Source organism: Stenella coeruleoalba, assembly GCF_951394435.1.
Source record: "Stenella coeruleoalba genome assembly, chromosome: 2".
Taxonomy (NCBI): domain Eukaryota; kingdom Metazoa; phylum Chordata; class Mammalia; order Artiodactyla; family Delphinidae; genus Stenella; species Stenella coeruleoalba.
The window spans coordinates 27,802,355-27,822,978 of record NC_137147.1 but is presented as its reverse complement, the minus strand read 5'-3'; the positions used below and the strand labels follow the sequence as shown (position 1 = coordinate 27,822,978).

At 55.3% G+C, this 20,624-nt stretch overlaps 1 protein-coding gene across 2 annotated transcripts; it reads left to right on the top strand.

The window, feature by feature from the left end:
* Positions 1–1,260: 1,260 nt before the first annotated feature.
* Positions 1,261–18,976, top strand: VSX2 (visual system homeobox 2; the record flags this gene model as incomplete). Of its 2 annotated transcripts, none has more annotated exons than XM_079914149.1 (5): positions 1,261–1,630; positions 2,931–3,015; positions 6,869–6,992; positions 17,626–17,806; positions 18,643–18,976. In XM_079914149.1, 5 exons carry the CDS (start codon positions 1,261–1,263, stop codon positions 18,966–18,968), a joined length of 1,086 nt encoding a protein of 361 aa, XP_079770275.1. In that variant the 3' UTR covers positions 18,969–18,976. The 2 variants fall into 2 exon arrangements, with proteins under 2 accessions (XP_079770275.1, XP_079770274.1); XM_079914148.1 differs by having other exon boundaries at positions 18,586–18,976.
* Between the last annotated feature and the right edge of the window lie 1,648 nt (positions 18,977–20,624).

Below are 20,624 nucleotides of genomic sequence, written 5' to 3'. Positions count from 1 at the left end.
CAGTAGCTCCACTGCCCACCTTTAGAATTTAAGCTTTTCTTGTTTCTCCAGGTGAGGGTCCTGCCTGCCTAGAGCAGTTCCCTGCAGCCTCTCACCACTTTTCAACTGGCCCAGCTGGCTGCACTTCTGCAGCTTCCAACACAGGAGTTAGTCAAGGGATCCCCATCGAATGGGCACAGAAGCTCACCTTTTAATTGCCTCTCACACCCTCCCTTCTCCCTCCTCCTTCCCTCCACTTCAACAATGCCATCCGCTTCATTTGTCTGTTCAGTGAACTCTGAGGTATAGCAGACCCCCTGACTTGTCTATCTGATTTACTGGGAACCCCTAGCTCCTTGCTCAGAGCTAGTAAGGGCTCAATACATATTAGTTGAGTGAATGGTTAGAAGAGTAATGAAATCTTTCCATGGAAGTTGGCGACCCTTCATGTTTATTCTAGGAAGATGTTCAGGTGTCCACCGGTGTTCTCCAAAAGAAGTCACCACCACTCTTCTTTCCCTCCAGGAACCCCTACTCCTGACCCCTTTATTCATTCATTCATTCATTGGGCGATATTTATTGAGTAGCTCTTCTGAACTAGGCATTGCATCCTGTGCTGGGGAGACAAGCTTTGAGCTCTCCCACCCCATCTCCCTCTTCAAACCCCCTTCTTTCTCCCCGTTGCCACCACACACCCTGCCCAGGACACTTGCCCCTTCCTCATTCTGCCTTTTTCGGAGTGGTCCCATATTTGGGTTTCTTTGACCCCGCCAAACCTGTATAGGATTGAGGGAGGGAGGGAGGGAGGATGGGAGGGAGGCAGCAGGACTCCCAGTCTCTAGCACCTGCCCTCAGTCCATCCTTCCACCCCACCCCAGGGACTGTCCAAGCCAGCTCTGCCCAGAATCCCTAGCCGCTCAGCCTCCTGGAACGGCCCTGAACCTTGTTGTCTCGTCTCAGCCTCTGGGGGCCCTGCCCATGGGCGTCCTGCAGAGCCCACCCGGTGCCTGGCCCCCAGCGCCCTGGCCCCTCAGTGCTGCCCGCGGCGGGAGCTGCCAGCTTTTTGGAATTCCTAATCGCTCCTGGCCCCGGTGATTGGCTGCTCAGCTCTGACCCCACTTGGGCTGCCGCCTGGTTGGATAAAAAGGGAATCTCCTTGGGGCTCCAGAGCATTAGACATCGGAGGGGGCACCTGGGACCAACTTCGTGAAGCGGGGAGCCCGGCGGGGGGGTGGGGGGAGCAAAAGACCTGCGGCCTCAGCCCCTTCAAAGAGCCGAGAGATGACGGGGAAAGCCGGGGAAGCGCTGAGCAAGCCCAAAGCCGAGACAGTGGCCAAGAGTACCTCGGGGGGCGCCCCGGGCAGGTGCACTGGGTTTGGCATCCAGGAGATCCTGGGCTTGAACAAGGAGCCCCCCAGCTCCCACCCGCGGGCTCCCCTCGACGGTCTGGCCCCCGGGCACTTGCTGGCTGCGCGCTCCGTGCTCAGTCCCGCAGGAGTGGGTGGTATGGGGCTACTGGGGCCCGGGGGGCTCCCCGGTTTCTATGCACAGCCCACCTTCCTGGAAGTGCTGTCCGACCCGCAGAGCGTCCACTTGCAGCCGCTGGGCAGAGCGTCGGGGCCGCTGGACACCAGCCAGACGGCCAGCTCGGGTAGGTGAGGGCGAGGCTGTGTGGCTGCCTGACTGGGGTGACAGCCGGGAACCCCACGCCGTCGACTCTCGCTTGCACCGCAAGGCCTCCTCCGGGTGCACAAGTTCGTGCCAGGCCGAGAGATCGCAGAGCGGGCCTGGAGCCGGCGCGCCCGGGGCGGGGGCTCGGAGGATGCTCCCGGCTGCGGCCGGGTTTTGGCCTCCGCGTTTCCGGCGGCCGAGCTGTGCTGCGGTCCCCGCGTCGGGCCCGGCTCTGCCGCGGCGCCTGATTGGGGCCCCACTGGAAACAAGGCTTAGGGTGTCGGAGCGCGTGGGGCAGTCGGGGGTCTCCTTCCATTGCTCCACTTCGGCCCCGGCCTCTCGGAGGACCCGCGCTCCTAGAGCCCGATTCCGTTCCGGGCTTTGGCGGCCCGGGAAGCGGGTGCCAGCTTCGGGCCCCAGCCCTGGTGTCCAAAGTTGTCTTTTCCTTCCTCCTTTCCTCCGTTCCAAGCCTCCCGCATTGGTCAGCTGGGTTTTAATTTTCTCCTCACGAGCTTAGACAACCCGGCCACGGCGGCGGCCCAAGGGGTCGCAATCCGAGATGCCACCTAAGCGGCACAATATCTCGGATCCCGGCGCCTCGCGGGCTCGGGACCCCTGGACGACCCTGCCGCGCCCTCCGCGGGCAGTTTTCCCGGCCTCACGTCTCCGCCAGCTCGGCCCTCCGGCTCTGGTTCGCGCTCTGCGATTTCCCCGATTTTTCGCTCTCGTTTAATTAATTAATTTTTATTTGGAGGGGCAACGAAAAGTGGTGCGTCGCAGTCTCTCCAGTCCTGAGGGGGGGCGCATGGTGCGGGCACTGGAAAGGGGGTTGTGCCCGGGAGCCCCCAGCCCTTCCCGGAGTCCAGCTCTCCGCGCCCAGGCTCCGCTCCTGCGGGCCACCTTCCGAACCCCGGCGCCACGGCTGCTAGCGCAGGGCAGGGCGCCGAACCCGGGGCACCGCCGGGGGCCCTGCGACCCGCGGAGGCTGTCGCGCTCCCCTGCTGTCCCTGCCCAGGCGTGTCTGGGCCTTTGCTTCTCAGAACGAAACAGAACGGAATGTGTTCACGACCTCGGGATTGCGGCGCCGGCGTGGGTAGAAACAGCCGCGGCTTAGGGATGGCGTAGACCTCACGGAGGGCTCTCCGGGGAGACGGAGCAGGCCCGGCTGCTCCCGGAGGCCGCCGGGGGTGGGGCCCCCGCGGGTTTCGGGAGCCTGACGCGCCCGGGTGCTGCGGAGCGCGTCCCCCATTCTGCCGCACGTGCCTCCGCCCGCTTTTCAGATTCTGAAGATGTTTCCTCCAGCGACCGAAAAATGTCCAAATCGGCTTTAAATCAGACCAAGAAACGGAAGAAGCGGCGACACAGGTAAGGCCCCTGCAGCGTTTTCTGTCACCTTCCTGCTCACCTATACCCTGCCGTCGTTCCCTGATCGGGAGTAGGGTCGCTCGGACCCTAATTTCACCGGCTCTAGATCTGAGGTCCGCTGCTGTGCCAGGACGGGGAGACCAGACATTGTTTGGGGACATCCGTCCGGGGCCCTGGCGTCCGGCCGTGCCGGGTGAGGACTTTGACCGTCCGCCGGGGAAGCGGCACCGTTTCAGGCTTTCTCCTGCTTCTCCAGGAGAAAGGAAAGCCCCCAACTAGGGCTAAACCCGAGCCAGACAGGAGCTGACGGCCCCCAGGTGCCAGCCCTGCATCGGCACATTCGGAGAGGCACGCACACCTCCGGGCGGGCAGATCGGCTCTCCCCTCCCGCCAGAGCCGGTTCCTCTGCCCTCTGCCCCGGCCCCTATTCCTCTCCCGCCGTCCCTGTCAGCGCCGCCAACCCCCTATCTTTCTGCGCCCACCGTTCGCAAAGTCTCGAGCGTGATACCCGCATGGATGGCAAATTTTCCTTTGGCTTCTGCTCCTCTGTGATCCGTAAGCCTCAGTTTCCTTGTCTGTAAAATGCGGAGGGAGGAGTGTGTGCACTGAAGGACTCCGCAAGCCCTCGCTGGAGTGGAGTGGGCTGCCTTGGAGGATACAGACTAAAGAGCGAGGGTTTTTTTGTTTTTGATTTTCTTTAAATATTTTAAAAATAGACATTACTTGCACAAAGTTAAAATACAGTAGGTGCCGAAAGGTATATCCTGAAAAGTAATTCCCCACACCAGACCCGCATTCCCTTCCGCAGCCGCTACCAATTCCTTGTGCAAATGTATGAGGAGGTTTTCAACAAATAAAGGACTGAGAACCAAAAATCGACCTGACTTCCTGCGGGTGCTGTTTGCCCCTGCGCTTACCCTAGCTTTGTTTTCCCAGATCTCTCTCCGCCCCAGTGCGGATGGAGCGCCCGCAGGGTTCCGGATCGCTGGGTGGACGTTTCCCCCTGGGGTGCTCTCCACCTCATCCTCTTCTCCCCAATTTGTTCTCAGCCTCTTTGCACACTTTCTCTGGGTGCTTTTCTGCGTTCCTCTCTTCCTTCACACCCGGAAATGACCCCCACGTTTTAAAACGGTTCTTCCTCACCTCTCAGGCCCCAACAGGTTCTGGCTTGAATGGGGGTGAACTTTGACTTGGTTTCTTGGTGACCTCGGTTTGTTCCCTTCAGGCGGCTGTTTGTTTTTGTTTTGTTTTGTCTTGTTTTATTGTAAATGGAAACGTTGTTTTTTTAGTCCTGATCCTGGGTCATTTTTTACATTCATCCGTCCAGCAAATATTCATTAAAACACCTCCGATGCATTCATATCATGCTGGTGGCAGGGTGGGGGTAATCCTGTCAGCCTCTGGAGCCTGGACAGGGACCTCCAGCAGGGACAGGGACCCGGAGGGCAGGTTGGAGTCCGGCTGACCGGCTTCTGTGCTGCTGACCGAATAGAGGTGGGGGAGGGATTCCCACAGCCAGGAGAGCCCCGGACAAAGCACCCCCAGGAGCAGTGCTTCTGCATGGGGGCATCTCCTTGTGCAGCACTTGGAGCTGACTGACCCACGGCCGAAAGTCCATACTTAAGTTTTCTAACCCTCTATCCTCACCTGATACCCCCTCCACCAGGGAAAATTGGGGTGCTTTGGAGGGTTCCCAGGGAGACAGGACAACAGCCCTAGGTTTCGGGCTATTTCTGGTACACGAAGGGAACAGATTATTGGAGAGAGGAGAATGGCTGCTGCAATTTTTAATTAGTAAAAAATGTGTTTTCCTGAGCCTCTCTCATTTGGGGAGTTCAGGTAAGAGACCCTGGAATATGGTGATGAGAGGCAAGCATCTCTTGATCACCCAGAAACATAAGAGGCTTAGCAGGGGTTAGAGAGGGGAGTGGGAATGGAGCAGCAGCCTTTGGGGTCTCTCAGATTTTGCTCTTCCCTTTTCCTGGAAGGCTCAGCTCTGATAGACTGGTTACAATGGGAAACTGAAGGGTCTGGGGTTCTGCGTAAAGCCAGGAGCAGGGTTTGGGTCACGTTGTACGGGGCGCAGGGAGACTCCCTGGAGGGCACATCAGCATAGACACGTGGATTAGCTCTGAGGCAGGAACCAGGGGAAGTTTGGGGGATTTGAGGCATTGTTTCATTTTGTTTCTTTCTTAACTCCTTTCTTTTTTGTTTTGTTTGGTTTTTTTGTTTTGGGTTTTTTGTTTGTTTTTAATGAGAGCCGAGGCTGGCACTTGAAAGGTTCTGAATGACCTGCCATCCCCTTTCCTCTTTGGCTTTGGCCACGCCCCAATAGCTGTGTGCCTCAGTTTTCCTAGTTTTGAAAAAGACTTGCATGTTTTGATTGTTTATTTTGACTGTTCAGGGACCCTTCGGTAAGTGGCAGGAGAGGAATAGAAAGCAGCAGATCTTCAAAATTCTGAAGAATTAACTTTCTGTATACATAAACATTCTGTTCTTCCCAAGAGGATAGGAGAAACACTTTAGAATCAAACCAGTCATTTTCTATAAAGAGCAGAATCTTTCTTTCTCACACATCCCCCTCCACCCCCCCGCGTCATCCTCCAAGACGTTAAAGCCAACACCAGCACGAGGAGTATACGGGGCTGACATTTGTACTTTTTCCTTGTGTTGGGAGAGGCGAGGGCAGCAGCGAGGGATTTTAAACCACACACCCCCCTCCCATGCTGTTTCCAGGGTCCAAATCCCGGAGGCTCAAGCAGGGAAGGTACCATTGTTCAAGTGGAGTCTACGAACAAATCTGGACTATACTGCTCCCCAGCTTGTTGATGAGGGTGCAGGATAAAGGTCACCTAGAACCTGGTGAAATTCAGGTCTGAAAAAAGAATTTGTGTCTGTAAGTGGGTGTGTAGTGTATTTATTCAAGAAAGGGGGCTATGAACCCCCTAATATTGGAGGTAAAACATTGTATGTACTGGAGCATATCCATTTGCTAGGGTGAGAGGATGTGGCTTTTACTGGATTCTTAAAGCAGTTTATGACTCAAAATAGGTCAATGTGAACCGCTCTGTGGTCGCTGGGGGAGTGTGTGGGAAGGCACTCTCGGGATGACCTGAATGAAACTCCCCTGAATGGGGCTCCCGCTGGGTGAGTGGCTGAGCCTGTGTGTGGGATGGCGGGGAGGTGACCCTTCACTTCTGAGTCCAAGAAGGGACAGAGCACCCCCTTTCCCTTCTCCCTGCCCCCAAGACTGCGTGGGGCGGCTCTAAGGAGCCTTTAGGTCTGGGCAGGTGAGGAAAGCCGGGCGTGCTGAGGTAGGGTGAGGGGCTGCTAGAATCAGTTAGTTCTCTGCTGTACAGACGCTGGGGCTGGGGCGGCTGCTGCATTTGACCTTCTGGTGAATCTCTGAACTCTGAGTACGATTTAAAAGATCGACCCTGCTGTCTGTGGGAGGAGCCCAGGAAGCTGGGCCCGAGGAGGCTGAGGCACTTACTCACCTGGTGAGCCCTCCATGCTGTGCCTGGGAGAAGAGGGGCTTTCTGTAGTTTTCTAAAATTTGTGTCTTAACACCCTTTCCCCCCAAGCACTTCCAGGAAGATTCCCAGTATAAAATGTCACTGAGGGCTGAAATAATACTCCCCACCACCAGAAGGGTAGTGTGGGCCCTCAGACTTGAATGAAGAAGAGTTTAGAGGATGGGGGGGCGGGGCAGGGAGCGAGGTTGCATCCGATTGTTCTGGCCAAGCCTGGGTTTGGGGTCTGTCCAGGAGCCATGGGGGAGGGCCATTCTGTCCTCTCTGGGACAGCTTTTTCCATTTTGGGGGTCCTGACTGACTTTTTTTGCTCCCCTCAGGACAATCTTTACCTCCTACCAGCTAGAGGAGCTGGAGAAGGCATTCAATGAGGCCCACTACCCAGACGTCTATGCCCGGGAGATGTTGGCCATGAAAACGGAGCTCCCGGAAGACAGGATACAGGTAACAGCTCTGAGTTCCTCTCTCACACTTTCCTTACCCTCAGGGACATCGACTGCCCCAGGCTCCCAGACACCCATCTCCCACCCCGCAGCAGAGTGTGTGCTTGCCTGTAATCACGTCCTCATGCACAGCAGTTCATTTAAGCAGGCAGGTGTTTGCTGAATACCTACCATGTGAGATGGGCACTGCTGGGGGAACAAGAGACTTAGCGGAGGAGGCGAGGCCTGCTGCTGCACTGTGGGCTTCCTGAGGAGTATGTGAGACAAACCATGTGCCTGGAGGTGGCCCCAGGCCTCTCTGGGTGCCTGGGGGTGGGGGAGCATCTGTCTCCCTTCCTTCCACTGCTTTCCCTTGAGGAAGAGGTTGCCCCCTCCTTTCCTATCTACTCCCCACCACCTCCATCTACCTGAGCCTCCTGCCTCCTCACAACCCAACAGCTGGCCCTGCCCAGGGCTGCTGCTCCTTGACTTCTCCCAGATCTGGCCCATGATGTGCTCATTAAGCCCCTCCCCGTCACTGGAGAGTTTTGTGGCGGAACCAGCCCTGACCTGGACTGGGCTGTCCTCAGCTCTACTGGGTGCCCAGCCTCCTTTCATCAGTGTCAGGATCCTCCCAAGTCCAGGACGCCCCTAGCTGGGCAGGAGTGGGCTGCTTAATCATTTCTTCGGGAGGAGATGAAATCTGATGATTCTCCAGACAGGGCCTCTAAGAGCAGGAAGAAGTGATGCGGTTGGAGGAACACTTCCAGAAGCTTTGGGGTTGCCTTAGTTGGATCAAGACCTTTAATCAAAGTTGCTCCTATCGGGACACCTGAGTGGCCCGGAGTAGTTGACGGCCCAGGCTGGAAAAGGGCAGAAAGGGTCCCGACTTCCTGAAACCCCGTCTGCTCCGAATCTCCTCCTCCTTTGTGTCTCCACGTGTGATGTGAGTTGGGGCGGGTAGGGGACAAGTCCAGAGGAACCGAATAAGGTGTGTAGGTTCCTTGCGCTCCCTCACTGGAGAACCAAAGAATGGGAAATGAGGCGTGAGCTCCTTTTCCAGAAGAGCCTGCCTCTCCACTGGAAGTCTATGGGGAATTTCAGCCAATGGCTTTAGACAGTGACACTAACAATAAGCTCAATTATTCATAAGCAGATTATCTGTTTGGCGTATTATCCATGGTGGCCTGGATCCATCATACCCCCCAGCTGAGTTCCAGTGGGAACAGGCTGGGTGTTGCTTCTGGATCTTGTGTGTGCGTGTGCGTGTGTGTGTGTGTGTGTGTGTGTGTGTGTGTGTGTGTGTGTGGTCATGACGAGCAGCGGGGGTGGGGTGAGACTCCCCGATTTCCCCGTTGGTTGGTCCCACATTTGCGCTACTGACCAGTAGGAAAGAACAGCCTGTGCCTTGCGGTGGCTCGTCCTGAAATCCCTTTGGCTGTGGTGGTGGTGGTGGGTGGGAGTGTCTGAAAGATCTGGGGAAGCTCGCCCTTGCCCTCGGCTGTCACTGCATTGCTGCAGATGCCCAGCCCGCAGACTCTAGGCTTTTTAAAATCGCCTGGGGCGTTGTCTACAGGGTGGTGTCTGAAGCCACCAGAACCAGCATGGATGAGCCAAGAGTGTGGAGTACATTGATTCCCTGGATTGTGAGGACTGGCTGTGGAATTTGCGGTTATGGGAGAACCAAGGCAAGGATCTCTCCAGCTCTTGCAGCACCGCCTGGTTCTTTGGCTAAATGATGCCCCCAGAAGGTGTTTGTGAGTTGTCAAATAGCCGTGCCCCCAAGCGTTTTACCAAGTGGCCTGGGAAAGGTCTTAACATCTATCGGTGGCAGTCACAGCTCTATCCCACAGAGCAGTTCTCATGCGCCCAGTGCTCTAACTATGGGACGTGCACAGGAGAGGCAGGGTGGTGCAGTGGTTAGGGACACCAACTCTGGAGCCAGACTGTCCTGGCCTCACCAGTTACCAGCTGAGTGACTGTGGACAAGCTACCTCACCAGCCCGAGCTTCCCATTGCTCATCTGTAAAATGGGGATGACAGTGGCAGCTGCAGGTGTCATGAGCCATGTGTGTGGCGTGTTCCAGTGGGTCCGGCATGGGCCCAGCTCACTTGGTTTGAGCTCTGATCTCATTAAATCCTGGCGACAGCCTGTGGAGGAGAGAACATTAGCCTCCTTTTATAACTGAGGAAAGTGAGGCCAGACAACTAGTAAGTGGGGGGACACAGGGACCCACCTAAGGTCTCTTTAGGCTGCACCTAAAGCCCACTCATTCACCACCTGCCTCTTGGGTTTGAAGCCTTTGTTTTGACTTGAAGCTGGAGGAACAGAGATGATTTGATGTCAGGTGGGAGGCCTGTATCAAATCTTCTTTATTAAAAACCCCCCAATATTTATTGAGTACCAGATACTGTTCTAAAAACCCCCAAAACTCACTCATAACAAAATTATTCTTTGAATGAGCGAATTCAGGTACATGAGTTCAAAAGGGTGAAACGTGAGTCACCCTTGCCACTGTCCACCGGCAGTCCCTCCAGGGGTTACCAGTTTCCTTTGGTTCCTTCCAGAGATAGTTTATGTATATTCTTTTTTTTAAAAAAAATTTTTATTGGAGTATAATTGCTTCACAATGTTGTGTTAGTTTCTGTATTCTATTCCCAAAGGATCCTCAGAACGCCCGATGGACTAGGTACTATTACTATTCCCACTTTACAGGTGGGGAACCTGAGGCCCAGAGTTCAGACCTGAGTCCCTTTAGACTCCAGAACACTTACTTCACTACATTGCCACCCTTCCTCCTCATTTCCTCTCAGCATGTTGATTTAGTGGAACCAGTGCGTCTAAGGATGGACCCTACCACTCAGAGCCAGTCCCCTCCCCTCCCCCAGCTTTCAGGCCTTTGTCTATGTGTTGAGGCTTAAGGGGAAGGGCAGTTATTAGAGGCTCCAAGTCTGAAGTTAGACATTCTCAGGTGGAATGGAAAGGTTATTGGACTGGATATCCAGTCAGGGACCCAGATCTTAGTCCTGGCTCTGACACCCACCAGGCATGGCAGAGGCCAAGCCATCTGTAAAGGAAAGGGGGAATCCCTCCCAGAGAGCAGCCTCCTCAGGATCACCTCTCTCACTGGGCCCCTGGGCTGCCATGGAGGAGTGGGACAGCTCCAGGTGGACAGCTGGGACACACACTTCTGCTGGGCCAACCCAAGTAAGCCCCTGGATGTGTCTGAGACCTACTGTCCAATGTCTAACGAGAACACAGTGTAGATGTGAAAAGTCAGACACACCTACTTCTAATCTTTGTTTCACTGCCAGCAAATCAAACTCTGAGCCTCAGATTACTCATTTGTGAACGAATAATAACAAAAAGTATCTAAAATAATTTAACAAAAGTATTGTTATTGGCATTATTAGTGCATAGCATTGTCCCAGATATTAAGTGCTTTCCATGCCCTTTTTCATTACATCCTCACAAAAGCTGGATGAGTTAGATGCTATTCTTATCCCCATTTTCTGGATGAGGAAACTGAAGGGCTGAGAGGTGAAGTAAGTGGTGGACTGGGATTCAAACCCGGTACTCAAGTACTATCTCAGGAGAGCAAATGAGGGAAACTGGAGCACCCATCTACAGAAACTGGAATAATTAATGCAAATTGCAGTGATGAGGGACCAGCCCCCTCAGTAGTGGCGATTCCCTCTGCCTTTGTGCTTTGAGGGCAAGCACTTCCTCCCTCTATATCTCTCTGGGTTGGAGTGTGAAGGGATAAGGTGCATTGCTGGGGGAAGAAGAGATTTCCAGTCTTCATATCAGACTCAGACATGAAGTCCTTTCTGTGTCTCTGAGAAATGCTAGGATGTGGCATTCTGGAAGCCCCTGCCGATGTCAGCCCTGGGGAAGAGGAAATGGATTTCCAGATTGACTTTATTTCCTCTGTGTGGTCACTCATTCTCAGAGTTGTAAGACAGGAGAATATTAAGCTATTCACTTATGTTTACTGTATTTTTTTCTGACAAGAGTTGTATTTATCTAAAATGCCTCCATTGCAGAGATATGGAGGCACAAAGTGGACAGAGACATCTCACCTCCACTCTTAGCAGCCTGGTGTGTTTGGAAGGATGATATTTGGATTCTCTGACTAGCACTGTTCCATTCTGCCTCTTTTAAAGTGGTCCCCTCCCAAGGGTAGGGAACAAAGTTTTAGGGGATTATATTCCAGAAGTAAGAAGATAGCTGCCTGGATGGGAAAGGGTTTCCGTGTGTCTCAGCCCGGGACGTTTATGAGATCACAGGGCAGCTTTTTAAAATTACCCGTGCCAGCCCCCCACACCTAGCAATGCTAGGTTTGGTTTGATGTGGAGCCTGTACGTTTTTAAAGCTCTCCAGGTGATTGTGTGTAGCCAGTGTAAAAATGCTGGGTCAAGGGCTTCCCTGGTGGCGCAGTGGTTGAGAGTCTGCCTGCTGATGCAGGGGACAGGGGTTCGTGCCCCGGTCCGGGAAGATCCCACATGCCGCGGAGCGGCTGGGCCCATGAGCCATGGCTGCTGAGCCTGCGCGTCCGGAGCCTGTGCTCCGCAACGGGAGAGGCCACAACAGTGAGAGGCCTGCGTACCGCAAAAAAAAAAAAAAAAAAAAAGCTGGGTCAGAGGCTCAGGAAAAGAGTTTCAGTGTTTCAAGTGGGTTAATATGAGTGGAAGAAAGTGGAGTACTGGGTAACCTGGTGGGATGACCTGTCCAGAGGTTCCGGGAAGGATGCTGCATGAGGCTGCCAGGAAACATGGGCAGAGCTGCCCCCTAGTGGACATCAGAGGCTACAGCAAGGCCAGGCTTTTCTGGGCCTGAAGCTGGGACTGGAAAGGGTGTGCTGAAATATGCTGTCAGAAGTGCTGAGTGGATGTGGAGTGTGAGGTCGTTAAATCATGCCAGCAATGAGCCCATATTAATCAGCTTCCAGTCAGAGGAGAGAAGAGAATCTAAGTGACTATGATGGCAAGTGCCACATGGCCAAAAAAGCCGGGCCCGATAGCCTGGGGCAAGACTGGAGGGCAGGGCCTGGGGTAGCCAAGGGGCCAGAGGTGCAGAGCATCTATCATGCAGGATGTCTCCTTTAGTGGGGCTATCCTGGAGGGACTGCAGAGGGAAGGAGGCCTGGGCACATAGTCCTGTGGGGATACAAGGCTGGGAACTCGTGAATGCAAGAGAAGCCCTGGTTACCCACAAAGGGAGAGAGACAGCTGACAGTGTTGCCTGCCGGCTCGATGGGTGCCCTGTGGCCGAAGAGCATCCATTTGGCGAGAAGCCCTTTCCTGGGTCCAGTCCATCCTTGGAGGCACAAGCTCTTGGGACCCTCTCTGCCAGGTGTCGACAGCCAGAGGCCTCCTACCTGGGCTCTCTGAGTGCTACTGGGCACCACCTGTGAGGGGAAGCGCACCAGGAAACCCAGGCTCTTTCCCGAGCTAGAAGATCTTCCCCCTCTCCTTTCCCTGGGACTACCAAGTTGGTGACCCTTGATGTCCCTTGTAGGCCGCTTCTCAGGCACTTGGAGGCCCTGAAGTGGAAGGCAGGGCTCTGGTCCTTGCTGGGGCCTGGACGCAGGCTCTCCTGAAGAGTTGCGGACCCGACTTCCTTGAGAGTGGAGCAGTGTCTTCCAGAAAGTACGCAGTCAGGAAAGTAGAGAGATTGGAGGAGTATTGTGGGCTTGCCAGAACCAAGAGACCACGCAGGAAAGGGGGCCTAAATGCTGAAAAGACATGTCAAAGGTGGGAGATGGGAGGACCCGGCTTTATGGGAAAAGTGTCACTGAGCATATTTGCTTGAAAGCAAATCCTCATCTCGTAGCACATTTGTCCCCAGAATTCGCCCAGCATCAAGCCAACGTTTTTCAGTTCTTACAACATGCCAGGCATTTCCCATGCACTATTCTGTTGAATTTTTAACAACAAACCTGCAAGGAAGTGGTACCATAGGGCAGAGGAAGAATCGGAAGCTCAGAAAGGTTAAGAAATGCACCCAAAGTCACAAAGGCAGTTGGAGATAGAGCAGGGGTCTCCAACCTAGGTCTTCTAGCTCCTGAGCATAGCCAGCTGCATGGGTGGTCTCTTGCATTTGAGCCTCAAGGGTCTGGGAAACATTAGAAACGCGGGAGAGTTGCAGGGGCATCTGTTTGGCCCCTAGAGGGGAAACTCGAGGCTATCTGCATTAAAATCTTACAGCCTGAAGGTTAGCTCTGTACCCCCATCACATCTCCTGGAGTTGTTACTGTTGTTATTATTATTATTTGTCAGTCCAGCCTTGCTGCAGAGCACGTGGAGAGGGCCAGGAGGGCAGGTAATGCCCCTGATTAACCTGACCCCTGCACAGACTCCCACTGACTTTCTGTGCCTCCACTGAAATAATAATAAGTAGCTTTTATTGAGCACCTTCTGTGTGACAAACACTGATTTTAGGCACTTTCATTAATCCCTGAAAAAGTAGGTATTCTTTTTTTTTTTTTTTTTTTGATATTCTTCTTTTATGCTTGAAGGGACAGAGACTGAGAGAGAGCAAATAACTTGCCCAGGATCACACAGAAATTTTTGCCACAGTTGGGAATTCCAGTTCAGGACTGGCTGCTTTCAGTGCTTCTTGCAAATGTTTAAGTTCTGCACACATGCTGGTTGCTTCCAGGAAGGGAAGAGAAAGGCAAACATGAAGAGTGGTTAGGGTTAATTCTAATTCCTTGTCCTCTTGCCTCCAAGGCACCAATGCCACAGCTTCCCTGCCAGCTGTCCTACAAAGAAATTGTTTTGGCTGTCCAGGTTTCCTCCATAAACTGGAGCAGCATCTGGTCTTCAAAGAGCCAGGCATTCCAGGAGCCCATAACCAAGGGTCTGGATGACTCCTGGTTTGAGCGACCAGCTGGCACCAACTCCCCTTGGAGCATCTGTGGGCAAAGTCTGATCTGCAGACCAGTTATTCATTTGTCCATATTAGGAGACTGAGGAAAATGGTTCTGTTTACAGGCCCCGGAGATGATCTGAATCCCAAGTCTGCACCCTCTTCTTCAGTGTTCCAAGAAAGATGCTGTTTCCATCTGAGAGCCCTGCCCCCCCTCAAGCTCATGGAATCCTGGGGAAGCCAGGGCGATGCACCTTTCCAGGCACCCACACTTGGGGGGGTGGAGGGAGTGGGAGTGGTAGCGAGCATCTCTGCTTTTGTTTACTCCACAATCCCTTCTCCAGAATACCTGATGCTATTTATTTTTATTTATTTATTTTTTTGCTGTGCCATGCAGTATGTGGGATCTTAGTTCCCCTCAGGGCTCGAACCCTGGCCCTCTGCATTGGGAGCTTGGAGTCTTAACCACTGGACCACCAGGGAAGTCCCCAGAATACCTGACTCTAAACCGTACTGAAAACAGACACTTCTTTCATCAGTTTGTCAACAGAACTCATTCTTGGCAAAAACCAGGTCTGACCTCGTGCTCTTTATTTGTCCCTTATGAATATGTGTATGTTTTGCTGCAGAAATCAAAGCTGGTTTGACTATGGGGTACCACTGCTGCTGCTGCTGCAGGATGTTACATAACATGTAATATATGCATCACATATTTTTTCTAAAATCCAAAACATTCTGGAGTCTGGTCCCAATGGGTTCCAGTTAAGGGCTTGTGGTCCTGTTGTTTTGTAATGCACCGTATTCAAGCAGGAAGGTCATCTCCTGCCCAGGAGGCAGATGGCTTACTTAGATTCATAAAGATAGCCTTCCCAACCCTCTGTGGTCAGACTTGGAATTCCACCTTAGAATTCCATCGCCAAGGGGTTCATTCTTTGCTGTCTTCTCTGTGAGGTGGTTGAAACCAGAAGTCACTTACACCTTTCTGTGGCTTAGTCCTTTTAGATTTTTCCTAGGTGCAAAAAAGCTTGAGACGAGTACTTGTAGAGGACGACCAAGTGCTAACGGGAAGGAAGATAGAGCAGGACAGAGGTCTCAGACAAACTTCAGGCTTTGGGTAGGGCAGAGGGCCTGCGGGACAGACAGGGCCGCAGGGGAGAGATCTAAACACACCGCAGAGCCAGGCCAGGCCGATGGCCGAGTTAGCCCGAACTCGCATGGTGCACCTATTTCCGCTCTTTAGTGCACGGAGCGCAGCCATCTAGTAGCCTTCACATTACATAAACCCGTTCCTTGGCCAGGTTCGCTGAGTGCGGTCTGGGTCTAGACCAGAGGGAGGCCTTGCATTAGCTCCGCAGCTTTCCAGCAGGGACGGCAGGTGCTAAACCCGGTGGTGGCAACGGTGCGGCTCACCGGAGGCGGCGCCGCCCAGGGAGGGACGAAAGATCGTTTTCTAACAGCGCGGGCGCGGGTCAGTGTGAGGATTGAGAGGCCCGGGGTGTCTGAGGCCGCATCTCTCCCATTTTTAGAGTTTCCTAGTTATTTACAAATGAAGAAATGCCAAAACAGGTTACACACATTTGGGTCAACTTAAAGGTGTGCGAGGACCGTGCGGTCTGGAAGCAGCCCCGCAGAAGTCTGTGACCGCGGGGCTCTGGGCGCCTTGTGGGTGCGGCCGGGGCGCTCCCTGCTGGATGTGGCCGGCCGCGCTCCGCTGCAGACTCGGAGCTGTCGGGAGCTGCCAGGGAGCTCACTCCGCCACCTGGCGGCGGCGGTGGGAACCGCAGGGGCGCGCGGACTCCGAGCCCCCGCCGAGGCCTCCCTGCGGCCGAGGCAGCAAAGGGTTAAGCTGTCAGCGGCGCGATGTTAAACAGGTGTCAAAGGCTCCCCATATATCTGCAGATTGAAATCAAATTCTTTGCCGTATAAAAAGATAAATTACCCAGGCGCTGCCGCGCGTCCCACTCATCACGCCAGCGCCAGACGGCAAGCAATTTTTTTTTTTTAATGTGCTAACGACCTAATCAAGCAATCAAGTCGGAGAAGATTGCAGAGTGACCGGGGCAGCCATCTGCCGGCAAGCCCCGCATTCATTTCCCGCGCCCCCGCGTGGGGAGCGGGCCGGGGAGGGAGCTGCCGTGGGGGAAGAGGGGAAAAAATCCCAAACAAATTAACACCCAATTTTTCCTGTCTAATTAGTTAAATGAGAAGCGTTTGGGGTCCCCCGGGGAGGGGGGGCGGCTTGCGGCGCGGCTCGCTCTGCCTCCCCAGCATTAATTAGTGCGGGTCAATGCGGCGGCTCCCGAGAGAGCAGCCGCTTTAATTTCCCGTGATATTTCAGTGCTTGAGGCCCATCGATTCAAACAGAAATTAACTTATTTTTCAATCAGCCCAGGGCTGCCCCTGGGGGTGACTCTTCTTTTGCCGCCTCCTGAATAGAGCTGGAGCAATTTTTCATCAAAAGCTGAAACCTCCGCCGCCGGGGGCGGGGGAGGGGGCCCGGAGGGAAGGGCGGGGACCTGGCCGAGGTGAGGGAATGGAAATCGCCCAGGAAACTAATAGATTCTCCCCGAACCCGCCTCTGCCCTCCCCCATCCCCCCACATCACGGGGCGCTTGGGTGGCTCGCCGCCGCCGGGGTCAGGGCCTGGAGGGGCTGTGAGGGGACCAGAGGGGGCTGGCGGGCCTGGGGTCCTTCCAGAGACCCCCGGTCTGCCGCGGGCCTCTCACCTGCTTGAGGGACAGTGCAGCTGTCCCTGGCTCTGGCTCCTGTCAGCTGCAGGAAGCCTCAGGAAAAATGCTTGGGGGGACCAAGAAATTCCCCCCTCCTCCATGCATGAAAGGGACCCAAGGATCTCCTCCCAAAACCAGGCTGGAGTGTTGCAGATACCCCCAGCCCACCCCATGCTCTTTCAGACCCTGCACCAGTCAGCTTTGGGGCCAGAGAAGCATCCCCTAGAGTGTCCCCTACCGCACTCTCCTAGGTCTCTACCTTCACATGCTCCTCACACCAGAAGCATTTTGTCTTCCTTCCCTGACTGAAGGATGGTTGCCCAGCTCCCGCAAATGTCATTCGGAGTTAGGTCCAAAATTGTGCACAGTGGGTGAATGGAGGACACCATGGCGGGGCAGGACTTGGCCAGGACAGGGCAGAGAAGGGAGGCTGACTCAGGCCTCTTGGGAGTGTCCCCTGCCCTGCTTTGCAGCCGTTCCCAGGCTTCCTGACACCTGGATGAAAAGCCCTGTGCTGCCTGAGTCCACACTGACCTCGCCTGCTGGGACTGCTCTGGCCTCTGCAGTTCTGGTGGAGACAGAGCCCTGAACCAAAGGCACTGGAAAGGACTTTGTCCTCTACGAGCCAGAAAAGGGATTCTGTTTGTATGCTGGAGGTGTGAACACTTGCAAGAGAGCTATGAGGGTCGGGCTTCTCGGCTGCAAACTGAGGACCACATGGGGAACTGCCCATCTGCCAGACCCTGTCCAGGAGGTGTCCCTACTCCATCACCTTAAACTGCTTTGATTTTAAAAAAAAAGACCATTTTGCCCCATCATGTTCTCACAGGACTTGTGTCTCATTCTGGACACCCTGAGCCTGGAGGAACCCCAGGGGTACTTCGGGGTAGGTGAGCTTAAGTAAGGATGCCCTGCTGGAGAAAGCGAAGTCACAGGGGAATGGGGCCGTTGGCAAAGAGGCGGGTCCCTTAACTCCAGGCAGACACAGCGGGGTAGGGGCCTGGCCTCTGCCTGGTGGAGGACACCCCTGACCTGTTCGTCTGCACTTACAGGTCTGGTTCCAGAACCGAAGAGCCAAGTGGAGGAAGCGAGAGAAGTGCTGGGGCCGGAGCAGCGTCATGGCGGAGTACGGCCTCTACGGGGCCATGGTGCGCCACTCCATCCCCCTGCCGGAGTCCATCCTCAAGTCCGCCAAGGATGGCATCATGGACTCCTGCGCCCCGTGGCTGCTGGGTAAGAGCCTGCACTCTCCCTGGGGCCCTGCCCCCGTGGTGAGGGGAGCGGGCTCCCTGGAGGAGGGGACAGAGCCCTGGAGCAGGGACGCCTGGCCACAACAGCCTGGCGGGAGAGAGGCCCTCCAGAGCCGGTCTCCCGGTCTCCCTTGGGGGGCTCAGAGGGCAGGCTGCGCCCGGGGCTTGGTGTCTGTCCCTCACACCCACCTACTGGGTGCCTAGGACTCTCATCCTGGACGGATCCCCCCTGTGAGTTCTTTTGTCCTGTGAGCAGGGGATGGCTATTGCCCCAGGGTGTGTATCCTCCTCTTCCCTTGGCTGGAGCTGGGGTTGTGGTGAATGAAACAGCCCCTCTTGGGGGTTGAGGGGACCTCTAGGTCCCTCTGGCCACCATTCTGGCTTTCCCCAAAGGACTTCTTCCCCCTAAATCTCTCCACCTGCCATCCTCCCCCATCTGCCATCTGGACCTGTGTCTGACAGCAGCGCCAGCTTATCTTCGAGTTCTGAGATCTGGAATCCCAAAAGGGAGGGCTCGGGAGCAAGTGCTGTGCTCAGGAAGGGACAGACAGGACTCCCGGGGGCCAGGTGCCCAGGGACTTGGCTGGGAGAAGCCCTCTGCCGGCCCGGTGCCCCGCTGCTGCTCCGCAGCCTCATCCCCGGCCCCCCTCCCGCTGCCCCGGCCCCGACCCCGACCCCTGGGACTCGCGTGACTGCGGTGTATGAAGTAAGGCTTTCTGCTCGTCCTTAATTCTGGCCTCTCTCTATCTTTGCCGTTTTCAGTTCAAGATGGCTTTCCCAGGCGCTTTTCTAAACCCGAATACCAACAATTCTTTTTAGGGATGCACAAAAAGTCGCTGGAGGCGGCAGCCGAGTCGGGGAGGAAGCCCGAGGCGGAGCGTCAGGCCCTGCCCAAGCTCGACAAGATAGAGCCGGAGGAGCGGGGTCCCGACGCCCCGGCCGCCATGTCCCAGGAGGAACTGAGGGAGAACAGCATCGCCGCGCTCCGAGCCAGAGCGCAGGAGCACAGCACCAAAGTGCTGGGGACTGTGTCCGGGCCCGACAGCCTGGCCCGAAACGGCGAGGAGCCGGAGCGGGAGGAGGCCCCGGACGAAGACAGGCCAGCGGAGAAGCTGAGTCCGCCGCAGCTCGAGGACATGGCGTAGGCAAGGGCGCGCAGACACCGGAGCCCCAGGACTCTGCTCGGCTCTGCTCGGGGCCTGTGGTGCTGGGAGGTGTTCTCAGAGGCGGGGCCCAGGCCTGCTCTCTGCCACCCTCCCCCACCCCACAGGCCCTCTGTGACCCCCAGGGGACTTCAGGCACAACTCAGTCCTGGCTGAGGCTTTGGGCCACGCTGAGACATCCCTACCTAGTCCTGACCTGGCCAGCACCCTCCTCCTCCAACTAACAGACCTGCCTCAGAAGCCTTCTTGCCGCCCCAGACCACCCCCTCAAGCTGCTTTCAACTCAATCCTTTGGCGGCTCTCCGTGTCCGAATCTACCCCTTGCTCTCTGTTCTCTTGCTCAATAGCGCCCTCCTTCCCAGCGCCACACCCCCTGTGGACTGTGCCCTGCCCAGACCCAAAGACCGCTGCTGCGGCAGTCACGGATGGAGGCGACACGGATGGAGGACCTGCACTCCAGTGCCGGTGTCCTGAGCGCCCCAGCCCCCAGCGAAACTCTGCTCCCCTGCCTGCTCCTTCCTCAGTGTGGGTGATGTGCTGTCCTGAAGGCCCAGGCACAACCCCTGCCGGCCCCTGGCGCTGGGGCCCAGATTCCAGATTCAATTTGGAAAGTCTCAGCCTGGGCCCCTCGGCCAGCCTTCAAGTCCTGCCCTCCACAGTCAGACTCAGGAACCCACCCTCCACACCCAGCCGGTCCCACTGTTCCTCCCCACACAGGTGCCAGTGCCGCAGGGGGCAGTGTACAGTACCTGCAGTGAGGCCAGGGTCTGCCCTGCAGCCAGGGGGCACCTCTCACAGCTGCTGTGACTCACTGCACCTTTGGGAAGCCAAATCCTCCACCCAGGGCCCTTGGGTGTGTGTTTCTGGAGCATCCTGACCGCCCCCTCCACCCCCCAATGTGCTGCCTGTGACCCTGACTTGCTGTGCAAGGCATCCTTCCCCTAAAGATTCTTGCAAATCACTGGTTCGCATGTGCCCTGCCTTGGAGCAGCCCAATCGAGCTGTAAAATGAACACATGGGAAACCACAGATCTTGACTCAACTTGATCCAGGCCATTCCTGGAGGGGGCCTGGGGCTATAAATAGCCGTCACAGTTGATCACAAGAAGAGTATGAGAAAAGGCTAGAAGGAGAGCAAGGGAGGAGCCAGTGTTAGACCCAAACTAAGCTACAGGCATACAGACCTTCCCGCTGGGTGTGAGCCGTGGTGCCTGTTCTCTAGAGTCAGACAGTGATGGGGTAGGAATAGGGGACGGGGCTTCTTCCTGTCTGCTGATGGGAGGACCTGTCCATACTGATGGCCTCTCTGCAGCTGCCCCTTCCACCCCCAGGCCAGGCACATGTCCCCCTCACCCCCATGGCATTTTCCTCTACTCTCCCACCCACCTTGCAGGGGATCCCTTGCAAGAGAAAGGCCTGAGTCAGTGAGCTGGGATTTTAATTCCACATCAAAAGTTGATTTCTTCTTCATTCCGTCCATGGACCTTCCCCCCAGTTCTTCCTGTCTTTGTCTCCCATTGGTTTGAAGTGTTAGACCGTAGTCCCTGGTGTGTAAATAATGTACATAGAATCAGAAGAAAGAAACTTGATATTGGAGTGTTTGAAATATGGAACTGTAATAACTTCTAGGTATTCGAA